The sequence below is a fragment of the Scyliorhinus torazame genome, chromosome 8, assembly GCF_047496885.1.
Source record: "Scyliorhinus torazame isolate Kashiwa2021f chromosome 8, sScyTor2.1, whole genome shotgun sequence".
NCBI lineage: Eukaryota > Metazoa > Chordata > Chondrichthyes > Carcharhiniformes > Scyliorhinidae > Scyliorhinus > Scyliorhinus torazame.
In genome coordinates this window covers 111835765-111859688 of record NC_092714.1, presented here as the reverse complement: position 1 = coordinate 111859688, position 23924 = coordinate 111835765, and the positions used below count along the sequence as shown (strand labels likewise).

Here is a 23924-nt window from a genome sequence, read left to right as displayed (position 1 = left end):
TTAAAAAAGGACCGCGGAAAAAAGATGGGTAGACACGGAAATAGAAATCTCGGGAGGACCGTCATCTTCACCATTTGTACCCTTCCAGCCAGAGACAACGGAAGCGCTTCCCATCTCCGAAAATCGTTCTTCATTTGGTCCACCAGCCAGGCCAGATTCAGTTTATGCAGCAGGTCCCATTCCCGTGACATCTGGATGCCTAGGAACCTAAAGCTTCCCTCTATGAACCTAAACGGCAGCTCTCCCAGCCACCTCTCCTGTCCCCTCGCCTGGACCACAAACATCTCACTCTTTCCCATATTAAGCTTATACCCCGAAAACCGGCCAAATTCCCCTAGAGTCCTCATGATTTCTTCCATCCCCTCTATTGGGTCCGAAACATACAGAAGCAGGTCATCCGCATAGAGCGAAACTCTCTGCACGCACCACCCCCCCACCCCCCACCCCCCGACCAGTCCTCTCCATCCCCTCAAGGGTCTCAGAGCAATTGCCAACAGCTCTGTAGCCAGCGAAAACAACAATGGGAAGAGGGGGCATCCCTGTCTCATCCCCGGTGCAGTCTAAAATAGTCCGATGTTGTCCTGTTTGTCCTTACACTTGCCACAGGAGCCTGATACAATAACCTGACCCAGTCAATAAAGCCCTGCCCGAATCCGAACCGTCCCAGTATCTCCCACAGATAGTCCCATTCTAGCTGACCAAAAGCCTTTTCTGCATCCATTGCGATCACTACCTCCACCTCCCTACCTTCCGGGGGCATCATGATCACATTTAACAGCCTTCTTACATTGGCCACCAACTGCCTGTCCTTAACAAACCCCGTCTGGTCCTCCCCAATAACGTCCAGAACACAATCCTCGATCCTGGAGGACAAGATTTTGGTCAGCAACTTGGCATCGACATTCAACAGGGAGATCGGCCTATAGGACCCACACAGCTCCGGGTTCTTGTCCCGCTTCAGAATCAGCTAAATCATTGCCTGTGACATCGTCGGGGGCAACACCCTTCTTTCCCTTGGCTCATTGAACATCCCCAACAACACCGGCCCCAATATCCCCGAGAACGTTTTATAAAATTCCACTGGGTACCCTTCTGGACCCGGGGCCTTACCCGCCTGCATGGCCTTCGAGCCCTCCACTATCTCTTCCAGCCCGATTGGGGCCCCCAGCCCTTCTACCCGCACCCCGTCCACCTTTGGGAGATTCAGTCCCTCCAAGAATGCCTCATTCCTTCTGGCCCCATAGGGGGATCCGGCCTGTACAGCCTGTTGTAGAAATCCCTAAACGCCTTATTCACCCCTACTGAATCACCAACCAGGTTCCCATCTCCATCCTTTACTTTCCCTATCTCCATAGCTGTCTCCCTCTTCCTAAGCTGCTGTGCAAGCATTCTGCTGGCCTTCTCTCCATGTTCACAGATCGCGCCCCCCCCCTCGCCTTTCTCAGCTGGTCCACCGCCCTCCCTCTGGTCAGCAAGCTAAACTCCGCCTGTAACCTCTGCCGTTCCCTTAAAAGCCCTGCCTCTGGGGTCTCAGCATACCTCCTATCAATCTGTAGTATCTCCTTTACCAGTCGGTCCGTCTCTGCCCTGTCCACCTTCTCAGTATGGGCCCGGATCGAGATCAGCTCCCCCCCCTGACCACCGCCTTCAGTGCTTCCCACACCACCGCTGCTGAAATTTCCTCCGTGTCATTGACCTGCAGGTAGCTCTGAATACATTTCCTCAGCCGCTCGCACACCCTTTCATCCGCCAAAAGTCCCATATCCAACCTCCATTGCGGGCGCAGGTTACTGTCTTTACTAACCTGCAGGTCAACCCAGTGCGGAGCATGGTCTGAGATTGTGATCGCCGAGTACCCCGTGTCCACCACCCCAGCCAGCAAGGCCCTGCTCAAAATAAAGATATCAATCCGGGAATACACTTTATGCACGTGTGAGTAGAAGGAGAACTCCTTCACCCTCGGCTGCCCAAATCTCCATGGATCCACCCACCCCATCTGCTCCATGAACCTTTTAGTTCCTTTGCCATTGCCGGCACCTTGCCCGTTTTAGAGCTTGACCGGTCCAAGCCAGGGTCCATAACTGTGTTGAAGTCCCCTCCCATGACCAACCTGTGCGAGTCCAGGTCCGGTATCTTCCCCAGCATTACCTTTATAAACTTCACATCATCCCAATTTGGTGCATACACATTTACTAATGAGGCCTGCACCCCCTCTAGCTTTCCACTGACCATAATGTACCGATCTCCCACGTCCGCCTCACACACCACCCGCTTATTGATCAGGATCGCGATCCCTCTAGTCTTTGAATCTAGTCCCGAGTGAAAGACCTGACTGACCCAGCCTTTCCTCAGTCTAACCTGGTCTGTTACTCTAAGGTGCGTCTCCTGCAACATTACCATGTCCACCTTCAATCCCCTAAGATGCGTGAACACACGTGCCCTTTTGACCAGCCCATTTAACCCTCGAACATGCCAGGTGATCAGCCTAGTTGGGGGGGGGCTCATTGCCCCCTCCCTCCGCCGATCAGCCATCCCCTTTTTTAGGCCCGCCTCCAGCCCGTGCTCCGTGCCTCCACCGGTCCATCACCAGGCAGCCCTGCCTCCAACCTCCTCTCTGTCCCTCAACCCAAGTCCCTCCTTCGTTAGCAGAACATTCACCCCCCACCCCCCAGTAACAACACCCTGTAACCCAACCCCTTTACTAAACCAAACATATGCACCCCCCCCACACACACTGCACTTCCGAGAGCTAGCTCGCCCAGCTAGCTTGGTAGCCCCCATCCCCAGCGCCAGATAGTCTCCTTCCCCCCCCCCACCGCTCATCAAACAAACTCCACACGATTGCCCAACAGAAAAACACCAAGATCAGAACAAGCACACCTCACCCCCCCAACAGTGCAAATGAAAACCTTAACTCACTCAGCTCTACCGCTGGTTCCAAATCAATGCAAATGGCATCACAAACCTCTTCCATGAAACGAAAAACGAGAAACCTTTTACAAAAACAAAATCAAAAAGGAAAAACAAAAACATAAACGCTGCAGCCAAGTTCAAAAGTTCTCAATCCATCGCCAGCCCTTTCTTTTTCGCAATGTCCAACGCGTCCTCAGGCGACTTGAAGTAGATCTAACCAAAGAGGCCGAACCATGGTGAGATCTTTTTGCCGAGGAAGATGGGATGGAGGTACCTGTGACAAAAGTTGAGAGGACGCCCATCTGTTGCGCACCAATGGCGGTGCTTTTGACGGGGATCCGGGAAGCAGCCTGTTGGCACTCTTGGCAGCACGGTAGCATTGTGGATAGCACAATTGCTTCACAGCTCCAGGGTCCCAGGTTCGATTCCGGCTTGGGTCACTGTCTGTGCGGAGTCTGCACATCCTCCCCGTGTGTGCGTGGGTTTCCTCCGGGTGCTCCGGTTTCCTCCCACAGTCCAAAAATGTGCGGGTTAGGTGGATTGGCCATACTAAATTGCCCATAGTGTCCAAAATTGCCCTTAGTGTTGGGTGGGGTTACTGGGTTATGGGGATAGGGTGGAGGTGTGGACCTTGGGTAGGGTGCTCTTTCCAAGAGCCGGTGCAGGCTCGATGGGCCGAATGGCCTCCTTCTGCACTGTAAATTCTATGATCTATGATCTAAGTGCTGATCCTCATGTGTGACCCAGCGACGGGCTGGGTGTAACAGTCCAAACTTCACCTTTTTCTTAAAAAGGATCGACCTGATCTGGTTGAAGTTTGCTTTCCTCTTGGCCATCCCTATACTCAGGTCCTGGTAAACCCGCAGGATGCTATTGTCCCATTTACAGCTCCGTGTCTGCTTGACCCACTGTAGAATGCGCTCCTTATCCGAGAACCTGTGGAATCTCACCACCATTGACCTCGGGGGGGTCTCCCATTTGCGGCTTCCTCGCGAGTGCTCTGTGAGCCCTATCCACCGTCAAGGGTCGGGAGATTGCCCCATCCCCCAGCAGCGTCACAAACATGTCAGCGATGTATGCACCAGCGTCCTTTCCTTCAGACCCCTCCGGGAGCCCGACAATTCTTAACTTCTGAATAGGTGGAGGACCTATTCTCTAGGTCCTCCACCTTCTCCAGGAGCTTCTTCTGCTGGTCCCTCGGCATCCCCATCTCCAGCTCCACCGCAGTCTGATGCTCCTCCTGCTTAGCTAGCGCCTTCTTCACCTTCTGGATCGCCTGATCCTGGGCGTCCAATCTATGCTCCAACCGCTCGATCGACTCTTTTATCAGGTCCAAGCAGTCCCGTTTCTGCGTAGCAAAGCCTTCCTGAATGACTTGCACCAGCTGTTCCATAGACTGCTGGGTAGACGAGCCAGAGGTCCGCACCTCCGCCATGCTGTCTTCTATTGCAGCTACAGCCCAAGCTTTCTCTATCTTTTTGTTTCTGCCCTTACGAACATTTCCAGTCCTTCTCTCCATGCACCAAAGTGGGAATTCAGTAAACAATTGCCACTAACATCCGTTTTACAATTCAAGTCCGGTTGAAAAACGGGGGAAAGGTCCAGAGCGGGAGCCACCAAATGTGCGGCTTACTCCTTCATAGCAGTCACCGGAAGTCTGTACAATGCATCTTTGATATAAAATAAAATACCAATCATAACTTCACCAAACAAATACATTCAACTAACTTGCTTCATTGCTTTTTAAAATATTAATGTTAAGACTTATTTGTGCCCAAACTATCTATTTTATGCTTCACTTTACCTCAATGCAGGTGAGCACGTAAAGTGCTGCTGCCCAGACTGAAGGGCATACTATTGGATCCATATCATCTATGTTCAGCAGCACAGCAGGACACACTCTTGCAGCTTCAAACTTCATCAGTTCAGGCAAGTATAGGCAAAATGCAATAATTAATTCAAAGAAAGCTGAACGGATCTAACAAATAAAAGAACAAAAACTTAAGTATTTCAGATTCTCGCCATTTCAAACAAGATATTAACATTTATATTTTGCACTCAGAACAGTTAAGTGGTTGAATCTGATATACAAAGTTCAAATGGTCAACAAAACGTACTGTGTAGTCATCAGGTTATGTTATTGTGAATGAAGGTTAAAAATCAAGGAAAAAAACTCTCCCGTACAGTTAATTTCCCTGTATCAGGGAGGCTAATTCTCTCCCAATTGTCCTACATCCTGTGAAAATGCAGTCTTGTTCTGCATTGAAGGTTCCAACAGCAAATATTTAAGTTCGGAAAAAATTAAGGACTAATTTTGGCAAGTTCAAGTCTATGCAAAACAAAATTTTGATTTTTAGATAAAAAAATATTTATTGATCAAAATAAAGTCATTAGTCTCAACCACTGTCATCATGCTTCCTCCTCCATACAAGATGCCTACACTGTCTGTGATTTAGACTTTGGGCATTCTTAGTTGCAGATCCATGGGCTGAATTAGTCCTGTCAATATTCCTTTTCCCACAAATCCTGGAGTCGTCAAATAAAACACATTCAACCACTGGACTACAATATATCTAACTTAAGATAAATTCAAAGTTCGGTACACTGATCTGATGTCCGGTGTTTTACTGCTTTAGCTTTCCAGTATCCTTCTATCTTTAACGGAATCATTGAATACATTTTTCTATGAAGTTTGATACCGGTACATAATAAAATGTGAAAAACATTTAAATTTGATAACTTTCACTGTTGAGGAGCTTGATTTCTCGTTTAATAGATGAATACTAGCAACATATTGCAATATATAATGTATTTTTAATATACCAGGGAATGATTAACTCAAACCTGTGGAGTTTTATGTTTGCTGTACTTCCAGAACTTTGACTGTGATACGAGTTCCATCAGTCTGTCTTTCAAAGCAGCTGTCTCTTTCTCAGGGAGAAGATCAAGCAGTTTCTTCAGAGCTAATAGCGAACTTGTAACAACTCTTAAATATTTGCCTTCTCTTTCTTCCTCAGGAACACATCTACGTTTGAACAATAAATGAGAGTTATAAATTTACAGTGGTACTGGTAACAAAAAATACATTAACAGTGTAAAATAATACAAAGATCTCCAAATTTTTCAAAAAGCTAATACTATAGCTATCCACACAAGAATCCAAATCAGTGATTATCTATGTTTATTTGGCTTGATCTTCCATCCTCTGTGGCCACCAGTCAGGGATCAAAATTATTTTCTTTTCTTGCAGGCTTGTCACGATTATTTGGAGGCCTACTTTTAGATTTTCGGGGTCTCCTTCTTTCCTCCATTCTCATTAACTCCGTTATTAAGTGATGTAGTCATGTAGCAACATTACCATCTGTATTTGTGCCATTTTTTCTTCAGAAAGAAAGCTCAAATACGAACCGGAAATAATCTATAATATATGGAAGCTCATCTAATCTAAAGCCAAAGATTAATTAGATCTAAATAATATGCTAACTATATGCCAATGCTATAATGTCATGTTATTGCCCATCCCCAATTACTCGAGAAGCTGGTGAGGAGCAGCCTTCCAGAATACAACAAGTGCCTTGCTAGGCCACTTCAGAGGGCAGTTAAGAGTCAACCACGTCGATATGGATTTGGAATCACAAAGGACAAAATAGGTAAGGATGATTTATTTCCCTAAATGTCATCACTGCACGAGATGTTTTGTATTATAACAATCCAGTTTAGCTAATTAACTGAGTTTAAGTTCCCTTGCAAGAAGAGAATTCTGCCTCCTCATTATTAATTCAGGTTTCTGGATTACTAGTTGAGTAAGGTTACCTACTCTGCTAGCGCTCCCCATCATGAACTGGCTGAGTGTCAAATGAGAAAGCATTTTAGCACACTCTTATCTTTCACCACTCCAGATCATATATCCTGATATCCACTTATTTCAATGCCTTATCAAATCAGGGCAAAGGAGTCATTTGGTCTTCAGTACTCTCCTCAACCATAGGCTGCATTCACACTGCAAACCAGAGTCTACTTGAGGGGATTTGGACACCAGTTACTGCACAAGAGATAGCTCAAAGTTGAACTGACACGGGAGCAAAGTGTGGTGGAGCATTCTGCAGGAGGCTGTCTTGTTCGCCATTCAATCTGGAGGCAAAGTGGACTGCACAACTCTAAATCCATTGAAAAGTGCAAACTGCTTTCCAAATATATTATAGTGGTAAATACAAATAGAGCTCTCGCAGCAACATAACCAAGGTCAACGATAGATTACGGGGTAAAAGCTCTGAAAAATACAACTCAGGTTTAAATAGATAAACCTAAGTGGCTTAAAGAAGGTGAACTGCGAGTATCCCAGATTAACAGTTTGGAAATGATGGGGCTGAAAGGTTTGAAATACTTCCCTGGCAGGGATTATGAGGTGGGTCTTTTGCTCACACATGCTCTTAGTCTTCATGGTCTCTCGCTTCCTTTCCCACTCAAATTTGGGCTCAGTAGCACAGTGGTTATCACAGTTGCTTCACAGCTCCAGGGTCCCATGTTCAAGTCCCGGCTTGGGTCAATGTCTGTGTGGAGTCTGCACGATCTCCCCGTGTCTGCGTGCGTTTCCCCCGGGTGCTCTGGTTTCCCCCACAGTCCAAGGACGTGCAGGTTAGCTGACTTGGCCATGATAAATTGCACTTAGTGTCGAAAAAGGTTGGGTGGGGTTACTGGTTTACGGGGATCGGGTGGAGGCGTGGGCTTAAGTAGGGTGCTCTTTCCGAGAGCCGGTGCAGACTCGATGGGTCGAATGGCATCCTTCTGCACTATAAATTCTATGATTCTATCAGTATCATGATGCATCCATGTGCACAGGGAACTGGGCCCCAAGCATGCGCTGTCCTTGCTTTGTCTCCCTCACAGAAGGGAGCGACCTTACTTTCATTTGCCTCTTCTGCAATGAACCTGGCACCACACCCACCCACCCAGCACTGTTCTGTGCCCCGGCCCACCTATGTCCAGCTGTGCTGCCCACACCACCCATCCCCCCCACACTCCCTCCAACTCCCCCACACTCCCCTTCTCCCCCACACTCCCCACCCCTCTCCCCCACCCCTCTCCCCCACCCCTCTCCCCGACCCCTCTCCCCCACCCCTCTCCCCCACCCCTCTCCCCCACTCTCCCTCTCCCCCAAACCTCCCCCACACTCCCCCAAACCTCCCCCACACTCCCCCAAACCTCCCTCACACTCACCGCCTCTCCCCCACACTCCCCCCCACACTCCCCCCCACACTCCCCACCTCTCCCCCACACTCCCCCCCACACTCCCCACCTCTCCCCCACACTCCCCCCCACACTCCCCACCTCTCCCCACACTCCCCACCTCTCCCCCACACTCCCCACCCCCACCCCTCTCCCCCACCCCTCTCCCCCACACCTCTCCCCCACTCTCCCTCTCCCCCAAACCTCCCCCACACTCCCCCAAACCTCCCCCACACTCCCCCAAACCTCCCTCACACTCCCCGCCTCTCCCCCACACTCCCCCCCACACTCCCCGCCTCTCCCCCACACTCCCCCCCACACTCCCCGCCTCTCCCCCACACTCCCCCCCACACTCCCCGCCTCTCCCCCACACTCTCCCCCACACTCCCCCCCACACTCCCCACCTCTCCCCCACACTCCCCACCTCTCCCCCACACTCCCCACCTCTCCCCCACACTCCCCACCTCTCCCCCACACTCCCCACCTCTCCCCCACACTCCCCACCTCTCCCCCACACTCCCCACCTCTCCCCCACACTCCCCACCTCTCCCCCACACTCCCCACCTCTCCCCCACACTCCCCACCTCTCCCCCACACTCCCCACCTCTCCCCCACACTCCCCACCTCTCCCCCACACTCCCCCCCACACTCCCCGCCTCTCCCCCACACTCCCCCCCACACTCCCCGCCTCTCCCCCACACTCCCCCCCACACTCCCCGCCTCTCCCCCACACTCTCCCCCACACTCCCCCCCACACTCCCCACCTCCCCCCCACACTCCCCACCTCTCCCCCACACTCCCCACCTCTCCCCCACACTCCCCACCTCTCCCCCACACTCCCCACCTCTCCCCCACACTCCCCACCTCTCCCCCACACTCCCCACCTCTCCCCCACACTCCCCACCTCTCCCCCACACTCCCCCCCACACTCCCCGCCTCTCCCCCACACTCTCCCCCACACTCCCCCCCACACTCCCCACCTCCCCCCCACACTCCCCACCTCTCCCCCACACTCTCCCCCACACTCCCCCCCACACTCCCCACCTCCCCCCCACACTCCCCACCTCTCCCCCACACTCCCCACCTCTCCCCCACACTCCCCACCTCTCCCCCACACTCCCCACCTCTCCCCCACACTCCCCCCCACACTCCCCGCCTCTCCCCCACACTCTCCCCCACACTCCCCCCCACACTCCCCACCTCCCCCCCACACTCCCCACCTCCCCCCCACACTCCCCACCTCTCCCCCACACTCCCCACCTCTCCCCCACACTCCCCACCTCTCCCCCCACCTCTCCCCCACACTCCCCACCTCTCCCCCACACTCCCCACCTCTCCCCCACACTCCCCACCTCTCCCCCACACTCCCCACCTCTCCCCCACACTCCCCACCTCTCCCCCACACTCCCCACCTCTCCCCCACACTCCCCACCTCTCCCCCACACTCCCCACCTCTCCCCCACACTCCCCACCTCTCCCCCACACTCCCCACCTCTCCCCCACACTCCCCACCTCTCCCCCACACTCCCCACCTCTCCCCCACACTCCCCACCTCTCCCCACCTCTCCCCCACACTCCCCACCTCTCCCCCACACTCCCCACCTCTCCCCCACACTCCCCACCTCTCCCCACCTCTCCCCCACACTCCCCACCTCTCCCCCACACTCCCCACCTCTCCCCCACACTCCCCACCTCTCCCCCACACTCGCCCCGCCTCTCCCCCACACTCGCCCCGCCTCTCCCCCACACGCCCCGCCTCTCCCCCACACGCCCCGCCTCTCCCCCACACTCGCCCCGCCTCTCCCCCACACGCCCCGCCTCTCCCCCACACGCCCCGCCTCTCCCCCACACGCCCCGCCTCTCCCCCACACGCCCCGCCTCTCCCCCACACGCCCCGCCTCTCCCCCACACGCCCCGCCTCTCCCCCACACGCCCCGCCTCTCCCCCACACGCCCCGCCTCTCCCCCACACGCCCCGCCTCTCCCCCACACGCCCCGCCTCTCCCCCACACGCCCCGCCTCTCCCCCACACGCCCCGCCTCTCCCCCACACGCCCCGCCTCTCCCCCACACGCCCCGCCTCTCCCCCACACGCCCCGCCTCTCCCCCACACGCCCCGCCTCTCCCCCACACGCCCCGCCTCTCCCCCACACGCCCCGCCTCTCCCCCACACGCCCCGCCTCTCCCCCACACGCCCCGCCTCTCCCCCACACGCCCCGCCTCTCCCCCACACGCCCCGCCTCTCCCCCACACGCCCCGCCTCTCCCCCACACGCCCCGCCTCTCCCCCACACGCCCCGCCTCTCCCCCACACGCCCCGCCTCTCCCCCACACGCCCCGCCTCTCCCCCACACGCCCCGCCTCTCCCCCACACGCCCCGCCTCTCCCCCACACGCCCCGCCTCTCCCCCACACGCCCCGCCTCTCCCCCACACGCCCCGCCTCTCCCCCACACGCCCCGCCTCTCCCCCACACGCCCCGCCTCTCCCCCACACGCCCTGCCTCTCCCCCACACGCCCCGCCTCTCCCCCACACGCCCCGCCTCTCCCCCACACGCCCCGCCTCTCCCCCACACGCCCCGCCTCTCCCCCACACGCCCCGCCTCTCCCCCACACGCCCCGCCTCTCCCCCACACGCCCCGCCTCTCCCCCACACGCCCCGCCTCTCCCCCACACGCCCCACCTCCCCCCCACACTCCCCACCTCTCCCCCACACTCCCCACCTCTCCCCCACACTCCCCACCTCTCCCCCACACGCCCCGCCTCTCCCCCACACGCCCCGCCTCTCCCCCACACGCCCCGCCTCTCCCCCACACGCCCCACCTCCCCCCCACACTCCCCACCTCTCCCCCACACTCCCCACCTCTCCCCCACACTCCCCACCTCTCCCCCACACTCCCCCCCACACTCCCCGCCTCTCCCCCACACTCTCCCCCACACTCCCCCCCACACTCCCCACCTCCCCCCCACACTCCCCACCTCCCCCCCACACTCCCCACCTCTCCCCCACACTCCCCACCTCCCCCCCACACTCCCCACCTCCCCCCCACACTCCCCACCTCTCCCCCACACTCCCCACCTCTCCCCCACACTCCCCACCTCTCCCCCCACCTCTCCCCCACACTCCCCACCTCTCCCCCACACTCCCCACCTCTCCCCCACACTCCCCACCTCTCCCCCACACTCCCCACCTCTCCCCCACACTCCCCACCTCTCCCCCACACTCCCCACCTCTCCCCCACACTCCCCACCTCTCCCCCACACTCCCCACCTCTCCCCCACACTCCCCACCTCTCCCCCACACTCCCCACCTCTCCCCCACACTCCCCACCTCTCCCCCACACTCCCCACCTCTCCCCACCTCTCCCCCACACTCCCCACCTCTCCCCCACACTCCCCACCTCTCCCCCACACTCCCCACCTCTCCCCACCTCTCCCCCACACTCCCCACCTCTCCCCCACACTCCCCACCTCTCCCCCACACTCCCCACCTCTCCCCCACACTCGCCCCGCCTCTCCCCCACACTCGCCCCGCCTCTCCCCCACACGCCCCGCCTCTCCCCCACACGCCCCGCCTCTCCCCCACACTCGCCCCGCCTCTCCCCCACACGCCCCGCCTCTCCCCCACACGCCCCGCCTCTCCCCCACACGCCCCGCCTCTCCCCCACACGCCCCGCCTCTCCCCCACACGCCCCGCCTCTCCCCCACACGCCCCGCCTCTCCCCCACACGCCCCGCCTCTCCCCCACACGCCCCGCCTCTCCCCCACACGCCCCGCCTCTCCCCCACACGCCCCGCCTCTCCCCCACACGCCCCGCCTCTCCCCCACACGCCCCGCCTCTCCCCCACACGCCCCGCCTCTCCCCCACACGCCCCGCCTCTCCCCCACACGCCCCGCCTCTCCCCCACACGCCCCGCCTCTCCCCCACACGCCCCGCCTCTCCCCCACACGCCCCGCCTCTCCCCCACACGCCCCGCCTCTCCCCCACACGCCCCGCCTCTCCCCCACACGCCCCGCCTCTCCCCCACACGCCCCGCCTCTCCCCCACACGCCCCGCCTCTCCCCCACACGCCCCGCCTCTCCCCCACACGCCCCGCCTCTCCCCCACACGCCCCGCCTCTCCCCCACACGCCCCGCCTCTCCCCCACACGCCCCGCCTCTCCCCCACACGCCCCGCCTCTCCCCCACACGCCCCGCCTCTCCCCCACACGCCCCGCCTCTCCCCCACACGCCCCGCCTCTCCCCCACACGCCCCGCCTCTCCCCCACACGCCCCGCCTCTCCCCCACACGCCCCGCCTCTCCCCCACACGCCCCGCCTCTCCCCCACACGCCCCGCCTCTCCCCCACACGCCCCGCCTCTCCCCCACACGCCCCGCCTCTCCCCCACACGCCCCGCCTCTCCCCCACACGCCCCGCCTCTCCCCCACACGCCCCGCCTCTCCCCCACACGCCCCGCCTCTCCCCCACACGCCCCGCCTCTCCCCCACACGCCCCGCCTCTCCCCCACACGCCCCGCCTCTCCCCCACACGCCCCGCCTCTCCCCCACACGCCCCGCCTCTCCCCCACACGCCCCGCCTCTCCCCCACACGCCCCGCCTCTCCCCCACACGCCCCGCCTCTCCCCCACACGCCCCGCCTCTCCCCCACACGCCCCGCCTCTCCCCCACACGCCCCGCCTCTCCCCCACACGCCCCGCCTCTCCCCCACACGCCCCGCCTCTCCCCCACACGCCCCGCCTCTCCCCCACACGCCCCGCCTCTCCCCCACACGCCCCGCCTCTCCCCCACACGCCCCGCCTCTCCCCCACACGCCCCGCCTCTCCCCCACACGCCCCGCCTCTCCCCCACACGCCCCGCCTCTCCCCCACACGCCCCGCCTCTCCCCCACACGCCCCGCCTCTCCCCCACACGCCCCGCCTCTCCCCCACACGCCCCGCCTCTCCCCCACACGCCCCGCCTCTCCCCCACACGCCCCGCCTCTCCCCCACACGCCCCGCCTCTCCCCCACACGCCCCGCCTCTCCCCCACACGCCCCGCCTCTCCCCCACACGCCCCGCCTCTCCCCCACACGCCCCGCCTCTCCCCCACACGCCCCGCCTCTCCCCCACACGCCCCGCCTCTCCCCCACACGCCCCGCCTCTCCCCCACACGCCCCGCCTCTCCCCCACACGCCCCGCCTCTCCCCCACACGCCCCGCCTCTCCCCCACACGCCCCGCCTCTCCCCCACACGCCCCGCCTCTCCCCCACACGCCCCGCCTCTCCCCCACACGCCCCGCCTCTCCCCCACACGCCCCGCCTCTCCCCCACACGCCCCGCCTCTCCCCCACACGCCCCGCCTCTCCCCCACACGCCCCGCCTCTCCCCCACACGCCCCGCCTCTCCCCCACACGCCCCGCCTCTCCCCCACACGCCCCGCCTCTCCCCCACACGCCCCGCCTCTCCCCCACACGCCCCGCCTCTCCCCCACACGCCCCGCCTCTCCCCCACACGCCCCGCCTCTCCCCCACACGCCCCGCCTCTCCCCCACACGCCCCGCCTCTCCCCCACACGCCCCGCCTCTCCCCCACACGCCCCGCCTCTCCCCCACACGCCCCGCCTCTCCCCCACACGCCCCGCCTCTCCCCCACACGCCCCGCCTCTCCCCCACACGCCCCGCCTCTCCCCCACACGCCCCGCCTCTCCCCCACACGCCCCGCCTCTCCCCCACACGCCCCGCCTCTCCCCCACACGCCCCGCCTCTCCCCCACACGCCCCGCCTCTCCCCCACACTCCCCCGCCTCTCCCCCACACTCCCCCGCCTCTCCCCCACACTCCACCGCCTCTCCCCCACACTCCACCACCTCTCCCCCACACTCCACCACCTCTCCCCCACACTCCACCACCTCTCCCCCACACTCCACCACCTCTCCCCCACACTCCACCACCTCTCCCCCACACTCCACCACCTCTCCCCCACACTCCCCACCTCTCCCCCACACTCCCCACCTCTCCCCACCTCTCCCCCACACTCCCCACCTCTCCCCCACACTCCCCACCTCTCCCCCACACTCCCCACCTCTCCCCCACACTCCCCACCTCTCCCCCACACTCCCCACCTCTCCCCCACACTCCCCACCTCTCCCCCACACTCCCCACCTCTCCCCCACACTCCCCACCTCTCCCCCACACTCCCCACCTCTCCCCCACACTCCCCACCTCTCCCCCACACTCCCCACCTCTCCCCCACACTCCCCACCTCTCCCCCACACTCCCCACCTCTCCCCCACACTCCCCACCTCTCCCCCACACTCCCCACCTCTCCCCCACACTCCCCACCTCTCCCCCACACTCCCCTTCTCCCCCACACTCCCCTTCTCCCCCACCTCTCCCCCACACTCCCCACCTCTCCCCCACACTCCCCACCTCTCCCCCACACTCCCCACCTCTCCCCCACACTCCCCACCTCTCCCCCACACTCCCCACCTCTCCCCCACACTCCCCACCTCTCCCCCACACTCCCCACCTCTCCCCCACACTCCCCTTCTCCCCCACACTCCCCTTCTCCCCCACACTCCCCTTCTCCCCCACACTCCCCTTCTCCCCCACACTCCCCTTCTCCCCCACACTCCCCTTCTCCCCCACACTCCCCTTCTCCCCCACACTCCCCTTCTCCCCCACACTCCCCTTCTCCCCCTCCTGCCCCACCCCCCCTCCTGCCCCACCCCCCCCTCCTGCCCCACCCCCCCCTCCTGCCCCACCCCCCCCTCCTGCCCCACCCCCCCCTCCTGCCCCACCCCCCCCTCCTGCCCCACACTCCCCTTTCCATTTCCACCTCCCCACCCGTGATGAACACGTGCAGCTCATAATATCCCCCCCAAACCTCCCCCACCTCTCCCCCACCTCTCCCCTGCTGCCCCACACTCCCCTTTCCATTTCCACCTCCCCACCCGCCATGAACACGTGCAGCTCACAATATCCGCCCCAAACCTCCCCTACCTCTCCCCTTCTCCCCCACCTCTCCCCTTCTCCCCCGCCTCTCCCCTTCTCCCCCGCCTCTCCCCTTCTCCCCGCCTCTCCCCTTCTCCCCCGCCTCTCCCCTTCTCCCCCGCCTCTCCCCTTCTCCCCCGCCTCTCCCCTTCTCCCCCGCCTCTCCCCTTCTCCCCCGCCTCTCCCCTTCTCCCCCGCCTCTCCCCTTTTCTCCCCCGCCTCTCCCCTTTTCTCCCCCGCCTCTCCCCTTTTCTCCCCCGCCTCTCCCCTTTTCTCCCCCGCCTCTCCCCTTTTCTCCCCCGCCTCTCCCCTTTTCTCCCCCGCCACTCCCCTTCTCCCCCGCCACTCCCCTTCTCCCCCGCCACTCCCCTTCTCCCCCGCCACTCCCCTTCTCCCCCGCCACTCCCCTTCTCCCCCGCCACTCCCCTTCTCCCCCGCCACTCCCCTTCTCCCCCGCCACTCCCCTTCTCCCCCGCCACTCCCCTTCTCCCCCGCCACTCCCCTTCTCCCCCGCCACTCCCCTTCTCCCCCGCCACTCCCCTTCTCCCCCGCCACTCCCCTTCTCCCCCGCCACTCCCCTTCTCCCCCGCCACTCCCCTTCTCCCCCGCCACTCCCCTTCTCCCCCGCCACTCCCCTTCTCCCCCGCCACTCCCCTTCTCCCCCGCCACTCCCCTTCTCCCCCGCCACTCCCCTTCTCCCCCGCCACTCCCCTTCTCCCCCGCCACTCCCCTTCTCCCCCACCACTCCCCTTCTCCCCCACCACTCCCCTTCTCCCCCACCACTCCCCTTCTCCCCCACCACTCCCCTTCTCCCCCACCACTCCCCTTCTCCCCCACCACTCCCCTTCTCCCCCACCACTCCCCTTCTCCCCCACCACTCCCCTTCTCCCCCACCACTCCCCTTCTCCCCCACCACTCCCCTTCTCCCCCACCACTCCCCTTCTCCCCCACCACTCCCCTTCTCCCCCACCACTCCCCTTCTCCCCCACACTCCCCTTTCCCCCCCACACTCCCCCAAACCTCCCCACACTCCCCCAAACCTCCCCACACTCCCCTTCTCCCCCAAACCTCCCTCACACACCCCTTCTCCCCCACCTGCCCCACACACCCCTTCTCCCCCAAACCTCCCCACATTCCCCTTCTCCCCCAAACCTCCCCACACTCCCCTTCTCCCCCAAACCTCCCCACACTCCCCTTCTCCCCCCAAACCTCCCCACACCCCCCCTTCTCCCCCAAACCTCCCCACACTCCCCTTCTCCCCCAAACCTCCCCACACTCCCCTTCTCCCCCAAACCTTCCCACACTCCCCTTCTCCCCCACCCTCCCCTTCTCCCCCAAACCTCCCCACACTCCTTCTCCCACACTCCTTCTCCCCCAAACCTCCCCCACACTCCCCCAAACCTCCCCCACACACTCCTTCTCCCCCAAATCTCCCCCACACTCCCCCAAACCTCCCCACTCCCCTTCTCCCCCAAATCTCCCTCACACACCCCTTCTCCCCCAAACCTCCCTCACACACCCCTTCTCCCCCAAACCTCCCTCACACACCCCTTCTCCCCCAAACCTCCCTCACAAATCCCTTCTCCCCCAAACCTCCCTCACACACCCCTTCTCCCCCTCCTGCCCCACACCCCCATCCTGCCCCACACCCCCCTCCTGCCCCACAACCCCCTCCTGCCCCACAAACCCCCCCTCCTGCCCCACAAACCCCCCCCTCCTGCCCCACAAACCCCCCCTCCTGCCCCACAAACCCCCCCTCCTGCCCCACAAACCCCCCCCTCCTGCCCCACAAACCCCCCCCTCCTGCCCCACAAACCCCCCCTCCTGCCCCACAAACCCCCCCTCCTGCCCCACAAACCCCCCCTCCTGCCCCACAAACCCCCCCTCCTGCCCCACAAACCCCCCCTCCTGCCCCACAAACCCCCCCATCTGCCCCACAAACCCCCCTCCTGCCCCACAAACCCCCCTCCTGCCCCACACTCCCCTCCTGCCCCTCCCCCCACATGCTCCCCTTTCCATTTCCACCTCCCCACCCGCGATGAACACCACGTGCAGCTCACAATATCCCCCCCTCTCGGAGTCCCTGCAGGAGAAGTTGGCCCACAGCAGATGGTAGAAAACACAGACAGACGGCAGGGTCACCCAATATGAGGCCCTGGAGGCTACAGTCGCAAGAGGTAGCGCCGGCAATGCACCAAGGCCAATACTGGTGCGCGACTGTAGTGGAGAGCCTGGCGCACGACGTCGGCAGCATGAGCGGAAATTCCAAGGCATGGCTCAGTCGCTGGCAGCCATGTCAGAGTCTGACCTTGATGAGGAGCTGCGCAGCATATCCCAGTCTCAGGTGTGCGTTGCTGAGGCACTGGGGAGCATGTCCCAGTCTCAGGTGTGCGTTGCTGAGGCACTGGGGAGCATGTCCCAGTCTCAAGTGGCTGTTGCCGAGGCACTGGGGAGCATGTCCCAGTCTCAGGTGTGCGTTGTTGAGGCACTGGGGAGCATGTCCCTGTCTCAGGTGTGTGTTGCTGAGGCACTGGGGAGCATGTCCCAGTCTCAAGTGGCCGTTGCCGAGGCACTGGAGAGCATGTCCCAGTCTCAAGTTGCCGTTGCCGAGGCACTGGGGAACATGTCCTAGTCTCAGGTGTGCGTTGCTGATGCACTGCGGAGCATGGCCCAGTCTCGGGTGGGCATAGATGAGGCACTGCGAAGCATGTGCTAGTTGCAGATGCACATTGCCAGGGCGCACCAGAGCATGTCCCAGTCAGTGAAGAGCATCATCGAGGATGTTGACACCATGTTGCAGACATTGGGGAGCACTAGGGCTGGCAGAGACAGATGACGCAGAGGCAGCCAGGGCTCGATCTAGCTGCCCCTCCATCCGGAGGTGAACACAAGGGCCCTATGGGCACCATCCAGGAGGCGGCGTTGGGTGCTAACCCAGAGCTACACTACAGAATGGCAATGGCGGCCACCAACTCCCCCGAGACCCACCCCCTTGATAAAGGCACATCTCAGAGTCAGCACCAAGAACAGGGTGACACGGCGGGGCATGTGCCACCAGCAAGTTGACCGGGGCCCTCTGGCCCCAGAATGGTGGAATGAAGGGGAGGAAGAGGGGGAGGGAGACAGAGAAAGGAGAGGGGAAAGAGAGGGAAAGGAGAGGGAAATGAGAGGAGGGGGTGGCATGGTAGCACAGTGGTTAGCACTGTTGCTTCACTGCACCAGGGACCTGGGTTTGATTCCCGGCTTGGGTCACTGTCTGTGTGGAGTCTGCACATTTCCCCATGTCTGCGTGGGTTTTCTCCGGGCGCTCCAGTTTCCTCCCACAAGTCCCGAAAGACGTGTTAGGTGAATTGGACAATCTGAATTTTCCCTCAGTGTACCCGAACAGGCGGCGGAATGTGGTGACTAGGGGCTTTTCACAGTAACTTCATTGCAGTGTTAATGTAAGCCTACTTGTGACACTAATAAAGATTATTATTATTAGACGGGGGAAGGCGGAGGGATGGGAAGATCGGGGACGGGACAGGGGGAGATGATGGATGAGGCCATGTCCTATATGAAGCAGGCAAGAACGAGGGCCTCCCTGGCCTCCCAGCTTGCCGGACCCTCTCCGCTGACGCCTGTCCTCCAGCCTCTGGGTGGTCCTGTAGGTCCTCCCCGGGCTTGTCCACCAGTCCCTCCTGGTCCGGCAACTCCTCAACCTCCTCCTCCTTGCAAGTGGCTACAAGTGCCTCCTCCACCATGTCGCCCTATTGTGGAGGGCACAGCAACCACTACAAAGGGGGAGACCGACTGAGGGTGGGTGTGCACTGCAGTGTGTGTCGAGTCATCGGAATCATTTTGAGGAGTCCAATGTCATGTTCAATGAAAGCCCGGGAGGCCACATGGGCCTCGTTGTTTCTTCCTGCAGTCCAAAAGTGTGCAGGTTAGGTGGATTGGACATGATAAAATTACCCCTTAAAAAAAACCACTGACGCACAAGCCAACATCCGATCACCCAGGGGCTGGCCGTGTGCACCACTTGTGTGGCATCTCACAAGCTACAGTCCACAAGTGCATCCCTGAGGTCACGGATGCCCTGTTTGCCCAGGTAGCGAACCATATAAACTTTGATAAAAGCAAATTACTGCGGATGCTGGAATCTGAAACGAAAGAGAAAATGCTGCAAAATCTCAGCAGGTCTGGCAGCATCTGTAAGGAGAGAACAGAGCTAACGTTTCAAGTCCAATGACTCTTTGTCAAAGCTAACAGACAGAGAAAGTGGGAAATATTTATACTGTGGAGTGAGAATGAAAGATGAGTCATAGCCACAGAAACCCAGGGAAACAGGGTGCTAATTGCCACAGAAACCAAGGGAAAAGAGTTCTGATGGCAGTCCCCAGAGACAACAAAAGGCGTGAGAGGCCAAACAGCAGAGAAACTATCAGAGGCTAAACTGTGACAGATGGAGATTTGGGGGGAGAGGAAGGGGGAAGCAATGGGGAGAAGGGGTAAGGAAAAGTGGGTAAGATAGGGGGGGGGGGTTAAATATATTAAGAAAGACAAGAAAGTAAGAGACAGTTGAAGTGAAATGGGATGAAAACAAATGGGTCGAGGTGGAGTAGCGCGAATCATCTGAAGTTGTTGAATTCGATGTTGAGGCCGGAAGGTTGTAGCGTGCCTAACCGGAAGATGAGATGTTGTTCCTCCAGTTTGCGTTGAGCTTCACTGGAACATTGCAGCAGACCAAGGACAGACATGTGGGCATGGAAGCAGGGTCTTTTGTTAAAATGGCAAGCAACGGGAAGGTCCAGGTCCTGAATGCGCACAGACCGAAGGTGCTCAGCAAAGCGATCACCCAGTCTGCGTTTGATCTCTCCGAAACAGAGGAGACCACATTGGGAGCAGCGAATGCAATAGACCAAATTGGAAGAGATGCAAGTGAAACGCTGCTTAACCTGGAATGAGTGTTTTGGGCCTGGGATGTTAAGCATGGAAGAGGTAAAGGGGCAGGTGTTACACTGTCATCAATGTATTGGTAAAAGAGTTGTGGGAGGGGCCCGGGTAGGCCTGGAACAAGGAATGTTCCACATACCCCATAAAAAGGCAAGCGTAGCTAGGACCCATGCGGGTACCCATTGCTACGCCTTTGATTTGGAGAAAATGGGATGAGTTAAAGGAGACGTTGTTGAGACAGAACGAGTTCAGCCAGGCGGGTGGGTGGAGTGGTTGTGGATGAGAATTGTCCGGGCCTCTTTACAAGTAAGCGAAGAGCTCTCCGTGTCATCAATGTATTGGTAAAGGAGTTGTGGGAGGGGACCCGGGTAGGCCTGGAACAAGGAATGTTCCACATACCCCATAAAAAGACAAGCGTAGCCTTTGACATGGACCAGGCCGAACAGGATGCTCGGGGAGCAGGATTCTCCGTCATCGCCAGGATGCCCCAGGTTCAGGGGATAGTGGATGGCACGCATGTCGCCTTGTGTCCATCGGGCCATCTGGGAGTGCCCTAGATCAACAGGAAGATGTTCCACTCCCTGAAAATCCAGCTCGTGTGCAACCATCACATGAAAATCATGCGTGTATGTGCACACTTCCCAGGGAGTGGGCACGACAGTTACATCCTGGGGCAGTCAGAATCCCCGGCTTCTTAGAGGACCGCCCCAGGATGACCTGTTGGCCCTTGGGCGATAAGGGGTGACCGATGCAAAGACCCGATAGAATTCCCAATTAGCAATAACATTCAGACCCATGACCAGAGGCTTCCATGGTCAGTGGGAGTTATGGGAGGTCGGTGAGGCAGACAGGCATGGGCTGGGGTTGTCCCTGGAACGGGAACACACAATCTAGATGGTGGCATGGCGGTCCCGCAGGCGCTAAGACACCCATCTCTCTCTCTCTCTTTGCTCCCCACCCAACCGATGGCGGGACACTCCGACCGAGACCAGCCCCCCGGTGGTTCCACCCCCCCCCCCCCCTCCTCTGAGTATTGGGGCAGCAACCCCAGTGCCCCGGGCTCATTGCCTGGGAGTGAAGATGGATCACACCTCCTCGGATCCCTGCAGCAACCCTTTCGCCAGCTTAATAAAAGCAAATTACTGCAGATGTTGGAATCTGAAACGAAAGAGAAAATGCTGGATAATCTCAGCAGGTCTGGCAACATCTGTATGGAGAGAAAAGAGCTAACGTTTTGAGTCCTATGACTCTGTCAATCGGACTCGAAACGTTAGCCCTTTCCTCTCCCTACAGATGCTGCCAGACCTGCTGAGACTTTCCAGCATTTTCTCTTTCCCTTCGCCAGCTTCACGTTTTTAAAAAGGTGTACTAATCGGCGCCCAGGTGACCACTTGCTGGGGAGGTGGTTAGATCATGGGAGGCCATTAGATAAGGGGTCGCACCGCTTAATTGTATGAAGATTGACCTTAAGTGTTGATTATTGCATTCTCGCCACGCTACGGTGGGTTCCTGATTTCCCCAACGGGAGCGGGCCAGTTAGATTGTAAACTAATCGCTGCCCGGCACTTCTCGATTTTAGCCTCTCCCGCGATCTGAAGGCCTTGTCGCGCTCTCGCTTAAGTGGCCATTAAATCGCGCCTCCCATCTGGTGCTGAAACCTATTATGTGACACCTGATCGTATGCTTTTGGAAATCCAAACACTATATCTACTGGTACCCCTTTATCTACCCTGCTCAATACATCCTCAACGAACCCTCGAATCATAGAATCACTGCAGTAGGCTATTCAGCCCATCGAGTCTGCACTGACCCTCTGAAAGAGCATTCGACCCAAACTCACTCCCCCTCGCTCTCCCCGTAACCCCATCTAACTATACATCCCTGGATATTAACGGGCAATTTTATCATGGTCAATCCACCTAGCCTGCAAATCTTTGTGGGAGGAAACCAGAGTACCGGGAAGAAACCCACACAGACACGGGAGAAAGTGCAAACTCCACACAGTTGCCCAAGGCTGGAATTGAATGATTTTGATGAGGGACCTAAATCTAATATCTCCAAATTTCATGACACAAACCCGGTTGGAAGGTGAGCTGTGAGGATGATGTAGAGATTTTCAGTGTGATTTAGGCAAGTTGGTGAGCGGGAAAATTCATGGCAGATGCAGTACAATGTGGGTAAGTGCGAGGTTATCCACTTTGGTAGCAAAACAGAAAGGCAGGTTATCTGAATGGCTCTAGATTGAGAGGAGGGAACGTGAAACAAGGCATGGATGTCCTTGCACACCAGTCACTGAAAGTAAGCATGCCGGTGCAGCAGGCAGTAAAGAAGGCAAATGGCCTTCATTGCAAGAGGATTAAAGATGTCTTGCTGCAGTTATACAGGCCTTGGTGAGACCACACCTGGAATATTGTGTGCAGTTTTGGTCTCCTTATCTGAGGATGGATGTTCTTGCTCTAGAGGGAGCAAAGCGATGGTTTACCAGATTGATTCCTGGGATGTCGAGACTGGCGTATGATGGTTAGGATTATATTCACTGGAGTTTGGAAGAATGAGGGGGGAATCTATTCTTGTGATGCCTTTTGTGTCTTCCATTGTGAAGACAGTTACAAAATACTTGTTCAATGACTGTCATTCCCTTGTTTCTCATTATTAATTCTCAAGTTTCAATTTCTATGTGACAATCATCATTGCCACTGTTTCCTTACAATTTACATGTGGAAGCTTCAATTGTCTCTTTTTTAAATTTCTCGTTAATTTCCTCTCATACTCCAATTTCCCTCATTATTATTTTAGTTATCCTTTCGTGATTTCTAAAATTTTCCCAATCTTTTGACCTCCAATTAATCTTTGCAACATTGTACATCTTTTCCTTCAATTTTATACCATCCTTAACTTCTTGCAAAGGTCAGTCGCAGCCTGGAGATTGGGAAACTTTTAAAGACCAAAAGAGAGTTACTTAAAAAAGTAATAAAAAGGGCAAAGGTAAATTATGAAAGAAATCTAGTGCAAAAACAAAAACGAATAGCAAAAGATTCCACAAATATATAAAGAGAGTAGCTAAAGTCAACATTGCTCCCTTAGAGGACGACACTGGGGAGTTACTAATGGGGAACACAGAAATGGTAGAGACATTAAATCAAGATTTTGCCTTGGTTTTTATGGTGGAGGACAGTAGAACCATGTCAATGGTAACAGGTAATCCAGAGGTTGTTGAAAAGAAGGAACTTTAAACAACTGTCATCAATAGGGAAAAAGTACTGAGCAAACTATTGGGATTGAAGGCACACAAGTTCCCAGGGCCTGATGGCCTACATCCTAGGGTCTTAAAGGAAGTGCCAACAGAGATAGTGGAGCCATTGGTTATAATATTCCAAAATTACCTGGATTCTGGAAAGGCTGCAATGGACTGGAAAAAGGCTAATGTAACGCCCCTATTCAAAAAGGGAGAAAGGCAGCAAGTATGAAACTACAGGCTAGTTAGTTTAACGTCTGTCGTTGGGAAACTGTTGGAATCCATTAGTACGGAAATAGTAATGGGACATTTGGAAAGTCAAAAGGCAATCCATCAGAATCGGCATGGTCTTACGAAGGCTAAGTCGTGATTGAATAATTTGTCGCAGGTCTTCAAAGATGTAACAAGCAAAATGGATAATGGGGGATCCTGTAGATGCAGTGTATCTGAACTTCCAGAAGGCATTGATAAGGTGCCGCACAAAAGGTTAATACACAAGATAAGATCCCATGGAGTTGGGGCTAATATATTAGTTTGGATAGAGGCTAACCAACAGAAAGCAAAGAGTGGGGATAAATTGATCTTTTTCTGGAAAGCTTTAAATAGTGGTGTCCCATAGGGTTCGGTCCTCGGGCCCCAACTATTTACAATCT

The 23924-nt window shown here is 58.2% G+C and overlaps 1 protein-coding gene across 2 annotated transcripts in view; it reads right to left on the bottom strand.

Annotated features, from left to right (window-relative positions):
- The window catches only part of ltn1 (listerin E3 ubiquitin protein ligase 1), a 268450-nt gene that overhangs the window by 202204 nt on the left and 42322 nt on the right, over nt 1–23924 (bottom strand). For both annotated transcript variants that reach the window (XM_072514034.1, XM_072514036.1), the window contains exons 6-7: nt 5758–5938; nt 4718–4891 (exon numbers count right to left, since the gene is read on the bottom strand). In XM_072514034.1, the coding sequence (XP_072370135.1) occupies nt 4718–4891; nt 5758–5938 (355 nt within the window). The remainder of the gene's footprint in view (nt 1–4717; nt 4892–5757; nt 5939–23924) is intronic.